This window comes from Pinus tabuliformis, chromosome 4_1 (genome assembly GCF_031772625.1).
Source record: "Pinus tabuliformis cultivar Carrire ecotype Pingquan chromosome 4_1, CPIR1, whole genome shotgun sequence".
NCBI classification, from domain to species: Eukaryota; Viridiplantae; Streptophyta; class Pinopsida; order Pinales; family Pinaceae; genus Pinus; species Pinus tabuliformis.
The window spans coordinates 990,826,802-990,841,235 of NC_142303.1; the positions used below are offsets into that span (position 1 = coordinate 990,826,802).

The 14,434-nt window shown below is 43.0% G+C and overlaps 1 protein-coding gene across 2 annotated transcripts in view; it reads left to right on the forward strand.

Moving 5' to 3' along the window:
* The window catches only part of LOC149179475 (zinc transporter), a 328,009-nt gene that overhangs the window by 131,894 nt on the left and 181,681 nt on the right, over nucleotides 1–14,434 (forward strand). For both annotated transcript variants that reach the window (XR_016258286.1, XM_089420675.1), the window contains 3 exons: nucleotides 61–253; nucleotides 783–868; nucleotides 2,287–2,371. Coding sequence is in view for 1 of the 2 variants with exons in the window: in XM_089420675.1 (XP_089276801.1) it covers nucleotides 61–253; nucleotides 783–868; nucleotides 2,287–2,371 (364 nt within the window). In the remaining variant the exon portion in view is untranslated. The remainder of the gene's footprint in view (nucleotides 1–60; nucleotides 254–782; nucleotides 869–2,286; nucleotides 2,372–14,434) is intronic.

Here is a 14,434-nt window from a genome sequence, read left to right on the forward strand (position 1 = left end):
AAGTTTATGTATGTTGGTGTATGGTTGCGAGTGTTAGTCTAAAAGTTATTTTCATTGCAGGCATACTCCGTTGCAAGCTATTCACATATTTGGCAGGTTCATGCGGTTATGGTCTGTGTATGCTACATACCAGTATTTAACTCAGACTGGTATTGCAATTGTTGTATTCATGTTTATTTGTTTGCTTTCATCAAGTGCAATATTTTTGGCCATACAACGACCGTGGAAAGGCCGACCTTTATCTACTTCACAGGTTGGTGAGTTATCTTGAATGCTTTGCACAGGTGATTTTTCCTTGGGAAAATAGTTTAGCCTGAAATTTTTATAGCAAATACGAAAAAGCACATAGGTCATGTTATCCCCTAAAATTTATGATATGCATAAAAGCACAGGCATTACCTTTTCATTTCAATTTATGTATTTCTTAACTTTACTTGAGATAATGCTTATTTTTTCCATGTAACAAATCACCCCACCCTCCAGCTTGTAGGCAAGGGTAAGATATTCCATAAGGCTCAAGGCCATACAATAAACAATGCTCAAAGTCACACGCTCAACATGTCACTTGCAGAATTGAACCTGGGTGGGGAGGATAATAATCATTTGTCCCAACCACCTGAAATAAACCCAAAACCTGGGTGGGGAGGATAATAATCGTTCATCCCAACCACCTGAAATAAACCCAATTGACTTGAGATAATGTTTATTATGTAAAGGCTCGAATGATTTCTTCAGCGATATTCAAGTCAAGAAAGTAAAGGTTGTGGTGTCATTTTCTTCAGGTTGTGGCTTCCGTAATAAATGGAGGAATAACGGCACTGTACTTTGTACTATGGGGGAAGGGACTGGAATCTTGTGGTCCTGTCAGGTAACAGATTCCTAAATTTGGTTTTGGGGCTCCTGGTGGCAATGTTACAAATATGTTTTTATGGCCCCTTTTGTATTTCTATAATAAACAAACTAATCATCGACTATTTACTGTTCAATGTCAGTGTTGGTTTTTTAGAGCGAAGAGAATCAGCATTATTGATCTTGTGAATATATTTTGCTCTAGATTGTTCCATTATGTCCATCGATATCATGGACATGTTTCGTCACAGAATGCAATTGCTATTTTTCTTAATGTATTTCCAAACCAAGTATATCAAGTTGTGAATAATGAAATCCCTTATTTCCAATTTGAGTGCTCTTAAAGCGGTTCTTCCCTCTTTCTTGCCTTCCAACTTCCTCCCAAGAGTTATCGCTTTTTCAGAATTGTACATTGCTTATAGGTACTGAATTCTAGCAAAGATGCCTTTTTCTGAAACACAAATGCTTTTGCCATAAAGGATCTGCTGTTATTTGGAAGTCTCGTGTCAGTAGAAACTTCCTAGTATTGAACCTGCTACCTCGCAGATGACATTACTCACGAGCAAGTTTTTGTGTCTGCTGCAAGATGAGTATCCAAAAGTCTCGGTCTTCAACTTTTTTCTACTGCGTAAGTTAAAGCTTTAGATTGCAATTTCTTCAAGAAAACTTAAGACTGGGCCAGTATTTATTTGTCTATGTACACGGGGTGAGTAATTTATCATTTGCTGTATTGTCTTTTAAGTTTCGTCCTGGCAGAAAATCCAAAGCAAGGACCTGCTTTTTGTATCATAGATGAAGCTTAAAGTCTAACTCCAAGTTCAGACAACAAATGGCAATTACCCAACTAATGAGAGAAATGACACGATTGCTTAGTATTTTCAAAGCGATCCTGGTTAGGGTTGGGATCTTTCTTACTTCTTTCAGTAGTTCCATCCTTTTTGACTCACTTTTTATTTGCATAATTTCTATACTGAACCTCGAGTATTCCAGCAGATCACACAAGGCATTTCAACAAAATTACAGTAATTCATGGAAATGAGTGATGCATATTGTGACTTACACAAAGCTAAATAATCTCAGTTCCATTTTCCTAGAGAACTTCTTTGGCTGAGTTGGGAAATTAGAGTTGTCTGTTCAAATAGGATTCCATGATGTATAAACGGGTATGTGTAACAGGGAGTGCTACCTATTATAGACATGGGTTACCTTAAACTAAGGAGATGGTATCATGGAAATTTTGAGGGGTCTAAACATTCTTGGAAAATTTTCCTTGCTGATCAATTAAATGCAAGAGGTGTCCGTGCAAATCTTATTCTCTCTTTTGCTTTTAATCTCATGACCCTTCTTCCGTTATTGCAAATTTGACAAACCATTTTTTCTATATAATGAGCTGTTTTAGAAGACCTTAACATACCAATGTATTGTCAAAACTTTCAGGACAGTATTAGCAGAATATGCAGGGGCTATGCTGGGAGTATTATCTGCTTTTCTTTATGGGCGAAGGGGTCAAATTTGGAAAAAGGTAATAGAGTATTTGATTCTTTATTCTTTTGATTTGAACAATATATTATTTCTATATTTTTGATATTTATTTGTAGTTATTTCTGCATTTAGAGTTGCCTTCAGAATCTCCATATTACCATTGCTTTGTAGTCCCATTGATCTATTCTGATCATTTGTGGCATTAATATAACTTTTTTTTTTTCTTTCTTTCTACATTTTGCTTATTAAAATGTGTGGATATCTATTGGCAGATATGTATTGTCTAACCTGGTGTCGTCTTCCCTGAATGATGAATCTATTTCTTTGCATGCTTGGTTGCTTTTGGTTTCTTGTTATTTTTTGCTGGTTTGCTTGTAATTCGATTATTTGTTGTGAGCAATTTAACATCATCGCTGGCATTGTAGTTAGAATTGTGAATTATTTCCAAAGTCACACAGTTTGAATAGGAGTGAGAGGATTGCATGAAGAGGAAAAAGACATTAACATTGATGTAAAGGGAAGAATAACATTCTGCAGATCGGTATCATATTTTATGGCAAGCATTAGACAGAAGATCCTGTCCATGATCTCCACCTAAGATGGGAAAGTAATGTCATGAACTTAGAAAATGATCATCTTTTTTAAAATTTAACAGAGAAAATCTCTAAGCAAATGGTGTCAGCAGCGTCATTTCTAGAGTTGGTTGACAACTACGGCACTGTCAACTAAAAGCCACTACATTAGTAGTTGTCTATGTAGTTATATTAGATTTAGGACAATTTTAATATGTCGTTAAATTAAAAATAGTTCAGTTGACCAAGTAGCACATTTGCAGACTTCTGGCTGCCTATCCAATTAGGACAAGTCAAATTAAATGGACTAAATTCTGCCCCCTTTTCATCCCTTTTAATTTATCTGCTGATCTACTTAAAAAGTTTGTAGCTGGTTATCATAATGTATTCCCTTGGACAATTTTCACCTAATTTAGTAGGGGATATGAGTCTGTATAAACCGACCCTTAATTATTGCTGTTATTGCTTTAACTTTCACCTAGAGGAAAAAGTCCTAACCTCAACAGGAGAGCTTAGAGGCAACTGTGAAGATTCCTAGATCTAACAATCTCAGGAATTCTACTGCAACCAACTGAATCTACTTCACCTAAATTGTAAATTACATTACAACTACAAGCTTATTTCAGATTCCTTCATGAAACATTAAAATAAATTACTGAAGCAGCCTACACCAATTAAATATGATTCTGAAATATAGAAATTGAGCAAGGAAAATAGAAACACATAGGACACAGTTATTTTTGGACAAAAGTCCCCAGAAAAACCCAATGCGGGAAAACCGATGCAACAATTTTGAGGGTTTATGTTGATTTGGGGTAGCATCGGATGTGCTCTAGCCACGAAAATTGGTGGAGAGGCTAAAGCACATGAGATCTCCAATACCCAGAAATGGTTTGGGCAGATTCTAAACAGTTTGGAGATATTAAAATAATTAATCTTTTTAATGGAGTCCCTAAGTCTAAAATTAGGGAAAATAAAATATTAATGTGAATTAATATAAAACTGTGTTAGAAGGGTCCAAAAGTCATGGATCAAGCCAGAGTAAATTTTAGCCGTTGATTAGGGACTTAATCTCGGCCGTTGAATTGTCAATGGGAAAAGTATAAGATGACGCTTGATGGTCACTTGGAGAACACACCGAGTTAATCAAGATTTCGATTTTCTGGGGCAGGGTTTGCTGAGGAAGTCGAAAGAGTGATCAGAGTTGCAGCAGAGGGGCAATGAATATAGAAGCAGAGAGGCAGAGATAGTACCAGGAGGATCAATGTAGAAGCCGGGAGAGGGACGCAAAGCCAACTGCTGATTTGGGGTAAGCATTGGATGTGCTCTAGCCATGAAAATTGGCGGAGAGGCTAAAGCACATGAGATCTCCAATACCTAGAAATGGTTTGGGCAGATTATAAACAATTTGGGAGATATTAAAATAATTAATATTTTTAATGGAGTCCCTAAGTCTAAACTTAGGGAAAATAAAATATTAATGTGAATTAATATAAAACTGTGTTAGAAAGGTCCTAAACTCATGGATCAATCCATAGTTAATCTTAGTCGTTGATTAGGGACTTAATCTCGGCTGTTGAATTGTCAACGAGAAAAGTATAAGAGGAGGTTTGAGGGTCACTTGGAGAACACACCGAGTTGATCAAGATTTCAATTTTCTAGGGCAGGGCTCGCTGAGGAAGTCGAAAAAGTGATCAGAGTTGCAGCTGAGGGGCAGTGAATATAGAAGCAGAGAGGTAGAAAGGGTACCGGGAGAATCAACGCAGAATCTGGGAGAGAGGGACGCAAAGCTAGCAAGGGCTCACGCAGAGGCAGCCAGGAGCTGCGCAATGCCTCAGAGAGCTAGCGTGGGTGACACAAAGGCTCTAAGGGCTGACGCAGTGCCTCCAGAGTTTGACGCAGGGCGAGCTAGGGTGACGCTGGGCCAGAAAGGGTTGACACAGTCCCTAGAGGCTGACGCTGGGGTTTTTCGTGGGGCAGATTGGAGCTGGGAGCTGTCAGAGTGTTTATCTAGGGTTTCAGCCGGAATATCTACTTCCGAGTAGAGAGGTACTACTGCTGAGATTATTCTCTGTTGGGTGAGCAGGTTTTGGCACCTAGATTGTATTCAAAAACTGCATAATAATAAAACTCTCAGATAGTTGCACCGGTTTTCCCGCATTGGGTTTTTCCAGGGACATTGATCCAAAAACAACGGTGTCACTTGTGTGCTTGTTTTGTTTCTTTCAGTTGATGATCTGTAATGTGTTGAGCATGTACTTGTATTTATTTTCAGTATTTACATGGTAAATAACTTGTTAATTAATCAGAAGAAGTAGGCAGAAATAAATCAGAAAGTACATGAAGGGTTTCTAACGGCTTAGACTTAGAAATTCCAACATGGTATCGAAGCGTGGTTGCAGATCACAGGAGAATTGAGGACATCAGCCGAGCAGAGTAGCAGCAATAGAAAACAGTTGCCCCGAGTGACAGAAACTATTCCTAGCAGAGAAGCAGCAAGGGGTGACACAGTGCCTGCGTCATCAAGTGTGAGTTGGGAAGAGGATCAACGCAGCGGCAGAGGGGAGCAGACTCGACCTATGCAGTGCCCAGTCATCTTTCTCAGTCAGGAAGGATTGACGCCCATGGCTAAGAGGTGCGGATTTTGCTGGTGTCGGGATTGCGCAGAGCTTAGAAGCTCTAACCTTCAGTTCGCTAGGGCTTAGGAGGTTGTGGGTAAGTTGCAGAGTGAAGCTGGTGGGGTACTGTAGTCAGAACAGTACCTAGCAGGGCAAGACCAAGGAGGAGGGAGTTGCTACTGAGGATTTCTAGCCAAGAAATCCAGATCAGTGGTGCAGTTGCATTAAGGATCAAAGTGGGGGCATCTTGACATTGGCAGAGGGGTTTCTAGGAGGGAAATTGAGGCTCAGTAGGATTCACACCGAGAACTTCCAGAAAGGAAGTAGAGGAGCAATGAGATGGCAGTGAACGGGGTAAGAGACCAGGACAGACTAGATGGAGCCTCAAACTTCGTAGTCTGGAAGGCTAGAATCTTATTCGTTCTAGATAGAAACCGTCTCAAGCAATTCGCCTTGAGGACAATAGCGGTCCCAGTTTTCCTGGCTGATAACGATAAGTACGAGGATGCAATGGCAAGGGCCAAGAGCATCATCCTTGACGAGGTCAAGGACCATGTAGTACCACACATTGCCGAGAAGAATACGGCAAATGAGATGTGAGAGGCCCTAAAGAAGTTGTATTAGCATACTTATGTGCAGAGGAAGATACTACTAGAAAATCAGTTGTAGTCATACCAGATGCAGAAGGGAGAACAGATCGACCCCTTCCTCGGTCGATTTAAGGAGATCTGGGATCAACTGACTTCCATAGGAGCCACGCCAGATCAAGAACTGATGGTAAGAACAACCTTGAATGCAGTGTTAGAAGACTGAGAGGTGTTTATCTAGAGCATATTGGGCAGGGCGACCCTTCCAGATTGGGAGGAAATGTGGGCGGCTTTTCACCAAGAAGAAATCAAAAGGCTAAGCTAGGCGGGAAGCAGTGGCAAGGGGATCAGAATCAAGGAGGAGGAAGAGGAGGATGCTGCCCTAGCATCTTGAGGGAAAGCATGAGAAATGAAAGAAGGACCTCTCCAAGGTGAAATGTTTCAACTGTGGGGAACTGGGTCACTATGCGAGCCAGTGTCCGAGGAAGAAGAGCAAGGGAGAGGCTTCTGAGACCAAGGCTGCGCCAGCAAGGGCGGAGAAGGAATTGGAGATAGATGATGACTGTGCCATGAGTGCTCACACGCCACTTGAGCGGAAGTGGGGAGACATCAAGCTGTAGTCAGACGGACTACAGGCGATGAGGGGCATGATCCTCGAGGTACCCAACCTCTTGGATTGTACCTTGCTACGGGAGCCCTGAAGAGGAGTAGCAGGACTGGCAGATGTTGGTAGAGACGGATGCAGATGGAGCAACAGAGGGAGCTACAGTGCAGGATTCCCAGGACAGCGTGAGGTAGCAGTACGAGATGCACAGAGTTGTTGCAGCAACGCAGAGGTCAGAGAAGGAGCACTTCTCAGTGATAGAGGGAGCTTTAGCATCGAAAGTGTTTCTAGCCTGACGAAGATGTCAGAGTTGGGAGATCAGTTACTTACCTCTCAGTAACTGAGTTGTAGTGCAACAATTAGCAGTGGCAGTGCTATGGGCAACACAATGCAGCATGATGAGAGGGGTTGCAGTGTAGATGCAACAGTGGCAGTGGCAAGGGTAAGGCCATGGGCAGTAGCACGGATGCAGAGGGAGTTGTTGTACAGATGCAACAATGGCAATGGCAGGGCCAGGGGTAGCAGTACATGATGCAACAGTGCAGAGGATGTTGGGCAACATACATAGCATCAACACAAGGACCGATGTCGGATGATCAAAGTGATGCTTAGTGAGGAGTATTACTAGAGCATAGTCCTCGCTAAGAGGGAGTGTTGATTTGGGGTAGCATCGGATGTGCTCTTGCCACGAAAATTGGTGGAGGCTAAAGCACATGAGATCTCCAATACCTAGAAATGGTTTGGGCAGATTCTAAACAGTTTGAGAGATATTAAAATAATTAATATTTTTAATGGAGTCCTTAAGTGTAAACTATGGGAAAATAAAATATTAATGTGAATTAATATAAAACTGTGTTAGAAAGGTCCAAAAGTCATGGATCAAGCCAGAGTTAATCTTAGTTGTTGATTAGGGAGTTAATCTCGACCGTTGAATTGTCAACGAGAAAAGTATAAGAGGTGGCTTGAGGGTCACTAGGAGAACACATCGAGTTAATCAAGATTTCGATTTTATGAGGCAGGGTTTACTGAGGAAGTCAAAAGAGTGATCAGGGTTGCAGCTAAGGGGCAGTGAATACAGAAGCAGAGAGGCAGAGAGGGTAGCCAGAGAATTAGCGCAGAAGCTGGGAGAGAGGGTCGCAGAGCCAGCCAGGGCTCACGCAGAGGTAGCCAGGAGCTGCGCAGTGCCTTAGAGAGCCAGCGTGGGTGACGCAGAGGCTCTAAGGGGTGACGTAGTGCCTCCAGAGGCTGACGCAGAGGCTCTAAGGGGTGACGTAGTGCCTCTAGAGGCTGACGCAGGGTGAGCTAGGGTGACGTTGGGCCACAAAGGGCTGATACAGTCCCTAGGGGCTAACGCTGGGGTTTTTCATGGGGCAGGTTGGAGCTGGGAGCTGTCGGAGTGTTTATCCGGGGTTTCAGCCGGAATATCTACTTCCGAGTAGAGAGGTACTACTGCCGAGATTATTCTTTGTTGGGTGAGCCAGTTTTGGCACCTAGATTGTATTAAGAAATTGCATAATAATATAACCCTCAGATAGCTGCACCGGTTTTCCCGCATTGGGTTTCTCCGGGGACATCGTTCCAAAAACAACGATGTCACTTGTGTGCTTGTTTTGTTTCCTTCAGTTGATGATTTGTAATGTGTTGAGCATGTACCTGTATTTATTTTCAGTATTTACATGGTAAATAACTTGTTAATTGATTAGAAGTAGGCAGAAATAAATCAGAAAGTACATGAAGGGTTTCTAACGGGTTATACTTAGAAATTCCAACATGGTATCAGAGCATGGTTGCAGATCACAGGAGAACTGAGGACATCAGCCGAGCAGAGCAACAACAATAGAAAACAACTGTCACGAGTGACAGAAGTTGTTCCTAGCAGAAAAGTAGCAAGGAAGGGGTGACGCAGTGCCTGGGTCATCAAGGTTGAGCTGGGAAGAGGATCAACGCACTGGCAGAGGGGAGCAGACTCGACCTACGCAGTGCTCGATCATCTTTCTCAGTCAGGAAGGATTGACCCCTGTGGCCAGGAGGTGCAGATTTTGGTGGTGTCGGGATTGCGCAGAGCTTAGAAGCTCTAACCTTCAGTTTGCTGGGGGGCTTAAGAGGCTCTGGGTAAGTTGCAGAGTGAAGCTGGTGGGATACTGTAGTCAGAACAGTACCTAACAGGGCAAGACCAAGGTGGAGGGAGTTACTGCTGAGGATTTCTATCCGAGAAATCTGGATCAGTGGTACAGTTGCACTAAGGATCGGAGTGGGGGCGTCTCGACATTGGCAGAAGGGTTTCCAGGATGGAAATCGAGGCTTAGAGGGAGTCACACCGAGAACTTCTAGAAGGGAAGTAGAGGAGCAACGAGATCGCAGTGAATAGGGTAAGAGACCAGGACAGACTGAACGAAGCCACAAGCTTCATAGTCTGGAAGGCTAGAATCTTATCCGTTCTAGACAGGAACTGTCTCAAGAAATTTGCCTTGAGGACAATAGCGGTCCTAGTTGACCCGACTGATAACGATAAGTACAAGGATGCAATGGCAAGGGCCAAGAGCATCATCCTTGACGGGGTCAAGGACCATGTAGTACCACACATTGTCGTGCAGAATACGACAAATGAGATGTGGGAGGCCCTAAAGAAGTTGTATTAGCATACTTCTGTGCAGAGAAGGATGCTACTAGAAAATCAGCTGCGGTCATACCAGATGCAGAAGGGAGAGCAAATCGACATCTTCCTTAGTCGATTGAAGGAGATTGGGGATCAACCGACTTCCATAGGGGCCACGCTGGATCAAGAATTGATGGTGAGAACAGCCCTGAATGCAGTCTCTGAAGACTGGGAGGTGTTTGTCCAGAGCATACTGGGCAGGGCGACCCTTCCAGATTGGGAGGACATGTGGGCGACTCTTCGCCAAGAAGAGATCAGAAGGCTGAGCGAGGCAGGAAGCAGCGGCAAGGGGATTAGAATCAAGGAGGAAGAGGAGGATGCTGCCCTAACATCTGAGGGAAAGCAGGAGAAACGGAAGAAGAAGGACCTCTCCAAGGTCAAATGCTTCAACTGTGGGGAGCTGGTTCACTATGCGAGCCAATGTCCGAGAAAGAAGAGAAAAGGAGAGGCTTCTGAGACCAAGGTTGTGCCAGCAAGGGCGGAGAAGGAATTGGAGACAGATGATGACTGTGCCATGAGTGCTCACACGCCACTTGAGCGGAAGTGGGGAGACATCGAGCTGTAGTCTGACGGACTCCAGGTGATGAGGGGCAGGATCCTCAAGGTACCCAACCTCTTGGATTATACCTTGCTACGGGAGCCCCGAAGAGGAGTAGCAGGACTGGCGAATGTTGGTAGAGACGGATGCGGATGGAGCGACAGAGGGAGCTACTGTGCAGGAGTCCTAGGACAATGTGAGACAGCAGTGCGAGATGCATAGAGTTGTTGCAGCAACGCAGAGGTCAGAAAAGAGCACTTGTCAGTGACAGAGGGAGCTTCAGCATCGGGAGTGTTTCTAGCCTGACGAAGATGTCAGAGTTGGGAGATCAGTTACTTACTTCTCAGTAACTGAGTTGCAGTGCAACAGTTAGTAGTGGCAGTGCTATGGGCAGCACGATGCAACATGATGAGAGGAGCTGCCGTACAGATGCAATAGTGGCAGTGGCAAGGCCATGGGTAGCAGTACATGATGCAGCAGTGCAGAGGATGTTGGGTAGCAGGCCTAGCATCAGCACAGGGACCGATGCCGAATGATCAGGGTGATGCTCAGTGAGTATTACTAGAGCACAGTGCTTGCTAAGAGGGAGTGTTGATTTGGGGTAGCATCAGATGTGCCCTAGCCACGAAAATTGGTGGGGAGGCTAAAGCACATGAGATCTCCAATACCCAGAAATGGTTTGGGCATATTCTAAACAATTTGGGAGATATTAAATTAATTAATATTTTTAATGGAGTCCCTAAGTCTAAACTTAGGGAAAATAAAATATTAATGTGAATTAATATAAAACTGTGTTAGAAGGGTCCAAAAGTCATGGATCAATCTAGAGTTAATCTTAGCCTTTGATTAGGGACTTAATCTCGGCCGTTGAAGTGCCAACGAGAAAAGTATAAGAGGAGGCTTGAGGGTCACTTGCAGAACACACCGAGTTGATCAAGATTTCGATTTTCTAGGGTAGGGTTTGTTGAGGAAGTTGAAAGAGTGATCAGAGTTGCAGCTGAGGGGCAATGAATACAAAAACATAGAGGTAGAGATAGTACCAGGAGGATTAGCGCAGAAGCCGGGAGAGAGGGACGCAGAGCTAGCCAGAGGTTCACATAGAGACAACAGGGGCTCATGCAGAGGCAGCCAGGAGTTGCGCAGTTCCTCAGAGAGCCAGCGTAGGTGACACAAAGGCTCTAAGGGCTGACGCAGGGCAAGCCAGGGTGACGCTGGGCCAAAAAGGCTAACGCAGTCCCTAGAGGGTGATGCTGGGGTTTTCGTGGGGCAGATTGGCGCTGGGAGCTGTCAGAGTGTTTATCCGTAGTTTCAGCCGGAATATCTGCTTCCGGGTAGAGAGGTACTTCTGCTGAGATTATTCTCTGTTAGGTGAACCAGTTTTGGCAACCAGATTGTATTCAAAAATTGCAAAAACCCTCAGATAGCTGCACCGGTTTTCCCGCATTGGGTTTTTCCGGGGACATTGGTCTAAAAAAACGATGTCACTTGTGTGTTTGTTTTGTTTCCTTCAGTTGATGATCTGTAATGTGTTGAGCATGTACTTGAATTTATTTTCAATATTTACATGGTAAATAACTTGTTAATTAATCAGAACAAGTAGGCAGAAATAAATCAGAAAAGTACATGAAGGGTTTCTAACGAGTTAGACATAGAAATTCCAACAGTTTATTATTATTAAGCAATACCAAATTCTGAATGCGTTATTGAATACCTCACAGGGTTATTCAGTTACATAGAGAAGTACTGGCAGAAGCTTTGTGAGTTTTACCTCACAATCACTGAGAAAAAGTCCCGTCTGTTTCGGCTACTGGATGAGGTGGCCCTGCGTCAGCCTCTGCGTCAATGCTACTGGATCACTCTCTGCCTCTCTTTGCTGATATATCTCCGACTGAGAATCTCTCTCGGAAGCTGCTATCCTTGCCCCTCAACTGCAAGAGATCTCTTCAATTGATTTTTCCTCCTGAGAACTTCTCACTTTAGAAAATCGATTTCCTCAATCTCTCTACGTGTTTTCCAAATGACCCTCAAGCCCCTTCTTATATCTTCCTGTTGAATAACCAACAACCTAGATTAAATCATAATCAAAGGCTCAAATCGTTTTGGCTTGATCCGTGTCTGCGCTGCATCTATGCTGTCCCAGCATCAACCCTCTCAGGCACAGTGTCACCCAATTGGGGAATCGATCAATAGCCCAGAGTAACTGCTTTCAGCCTCCCGGTCTCACACCCCGACTTGTGGTTGTTGAAACTGACCCTTTGCTTTGATTTTCAACTTTCTTGCTCTCCCTCAGCGCTGCTTCTGCGTGGCCCTTCTGGCCCTGCATCAGCCTCTGCGTCAAGGCTACTGGATCACTCTCTGCCTCTCTCTGCTGATGTATCTTCGACTGAGAATCTCTCTCTTCGGAAGCTGCTATTCCTGCCCCTCAACTGCAAGAGATCTCTTAAATCGATTTTTCCTCCTGAGAACTTCTCACTTCAGAAAATCGGTTTCCTCAATCTCTCTTTGTGTTTTCCAAATGATCGTCAAGCCCCTTCTTATATCTTCCTGTTGGAAAACCAACGACCTAGATTAAATCATAATCAAAGGCTCAGATTGTTTTGGCTTGATCCGTGTCTACGCTGCTTCTATGCTGTCCCAATGTCAACCCTCCTAGGCACAATGTCACCCAACTGGGGAATCGATCAGTAGCCCAGAGTCACTGCTCTCAACCTCCTGGTCTCACACCTCGGCTTCTGGCTGCTGAAACTGACCCTCTGCTCTGATTTTCGACTTTCTCTCTCTCCCTCTGCGCTGCTTCTGTGTGGCCCTTCTGGCCTTGCGTTAGCCTCTGCGTCAAGGCTACTGGATCACTCTCTGCCTCTCTCTACTGATGTATCTCCGGCTGAGAATCTCTCTCTCTAGAAGCTGCTATCCCTGCCCCTCAACTGCAAGAGATCTCTTCAATCGATTTTTCCTCCTGAGAACTTCTCACTTCAGAAAATCGATTTCCTCAATCTCTCTGTGTGTTTTCCAAATGACCCTCAAGCCCCTTCTTATATCTTCCTGTTGGACAACCAACGACCTAGATTAAATCATAATTAAAGGCTCAGATCATTTTGGCTTGATCCGTGTCTTTTTCTAGAAGTTTCACCCCTGATTAGATCAATATCCATTAATATTTTAATTTTCCTAAGTTTAGACTTAGGAACCCCATTAAAAATATTAATTATTTTAATAAAATCACTTCTAGGTGGAATTTCGCAAAACGCTTTCTGGGTTCTTTGGAATACACGTGCCAAAGCCTCCCTGCAAAATTTGAGGCCTAGAGCACATTTGATGCTACCCCAAATCAACAACAACTACTAGGAAAGCCACCCAACCATCCATTGTCACCTCAGTGGCCTTGCCTCTTGCTTCAGACTAAAGGGTTCTTAACTATGGGAGGTTTCCTTAAAGGTCAATCTAGCAAATTTGTTATACTGCGAGAATAAAATGTTAGCTAGATTGATGAGTTAACCAAACTAGCTGATTTGCAAGTGAATGTGATTAAGTGTTGTGAAGTATGCAAATTTGTTTTAAGATAATCAAAAGCGAATGTCCAATGAGTGATTTGTTTAGAAAGATATTTCAACTTTACAACACATTATAAAATTACATTTACATGAAGGAAAATGATATACACCTGTAGCAATTAAACCATCAATAACATTCTATGCAATATATAGATGTAAAAGTCCTTAATGTGTGTTTTAGATGATGTGTGTAAATTGAACTATTCAATGTTCTTGGATATGAGGGTTAGATGTCACAACATTGTTCCAAGAATGAATGAGAAATTTGGTCTTAGACCTCAAACCATGTAACAATGAAAAAGAATATTGTTAGGGAGTGTCTAAGAGCTGTAAATAAATTCCACAATGAAGAATTAAGATTATCGAGAAAACTTTCGGCAATAATCACATAGGAGATGTTTTTGTCGACGCGTTTCGAAGCATCTAGTGTGGTTCATCGTTAGGACAAGATGGAGAATCAGATAATCTGGTGCCATGACCTGATTCTCCATCTTGTCCTGACGATGAACGGTGAACCACACTGGATGGTTCGAAACACGTCGACAAAACATCTCCTATGTGATTATTGCCGAAAGTTTTCTCGATAATTCAAGTATGGATCACAGAAGCCTGAATTCTAGAATTAAGATTGTGAAGTATCCAGAACTGTTAAACAGTGCTCAAAGGCACCATGAACATATTAGGTGTTGCAAGTTCAGATTTTGTTCATTAGACAAAATAAGCAGCAATATTATCAGTACTGTAAATCAGTGTTGCAAACATCCTGATTTTATTGTGACAAAAATAATGAAATCGCGATTTTTTGGCCTAGCTGATGTTTGCGGATTTTTAATGATATTTTGGTGGTATCTTAATTTTGCTGATGTTTGCCGATTTTTTACCAATATTTTCCTGATTTTTACAATTTTTTGGTTTTCCGGAATCTTGCTGTATTTTATCTAGATGCCGATGTTTGCAACATTGGTGTAAACCTTTGG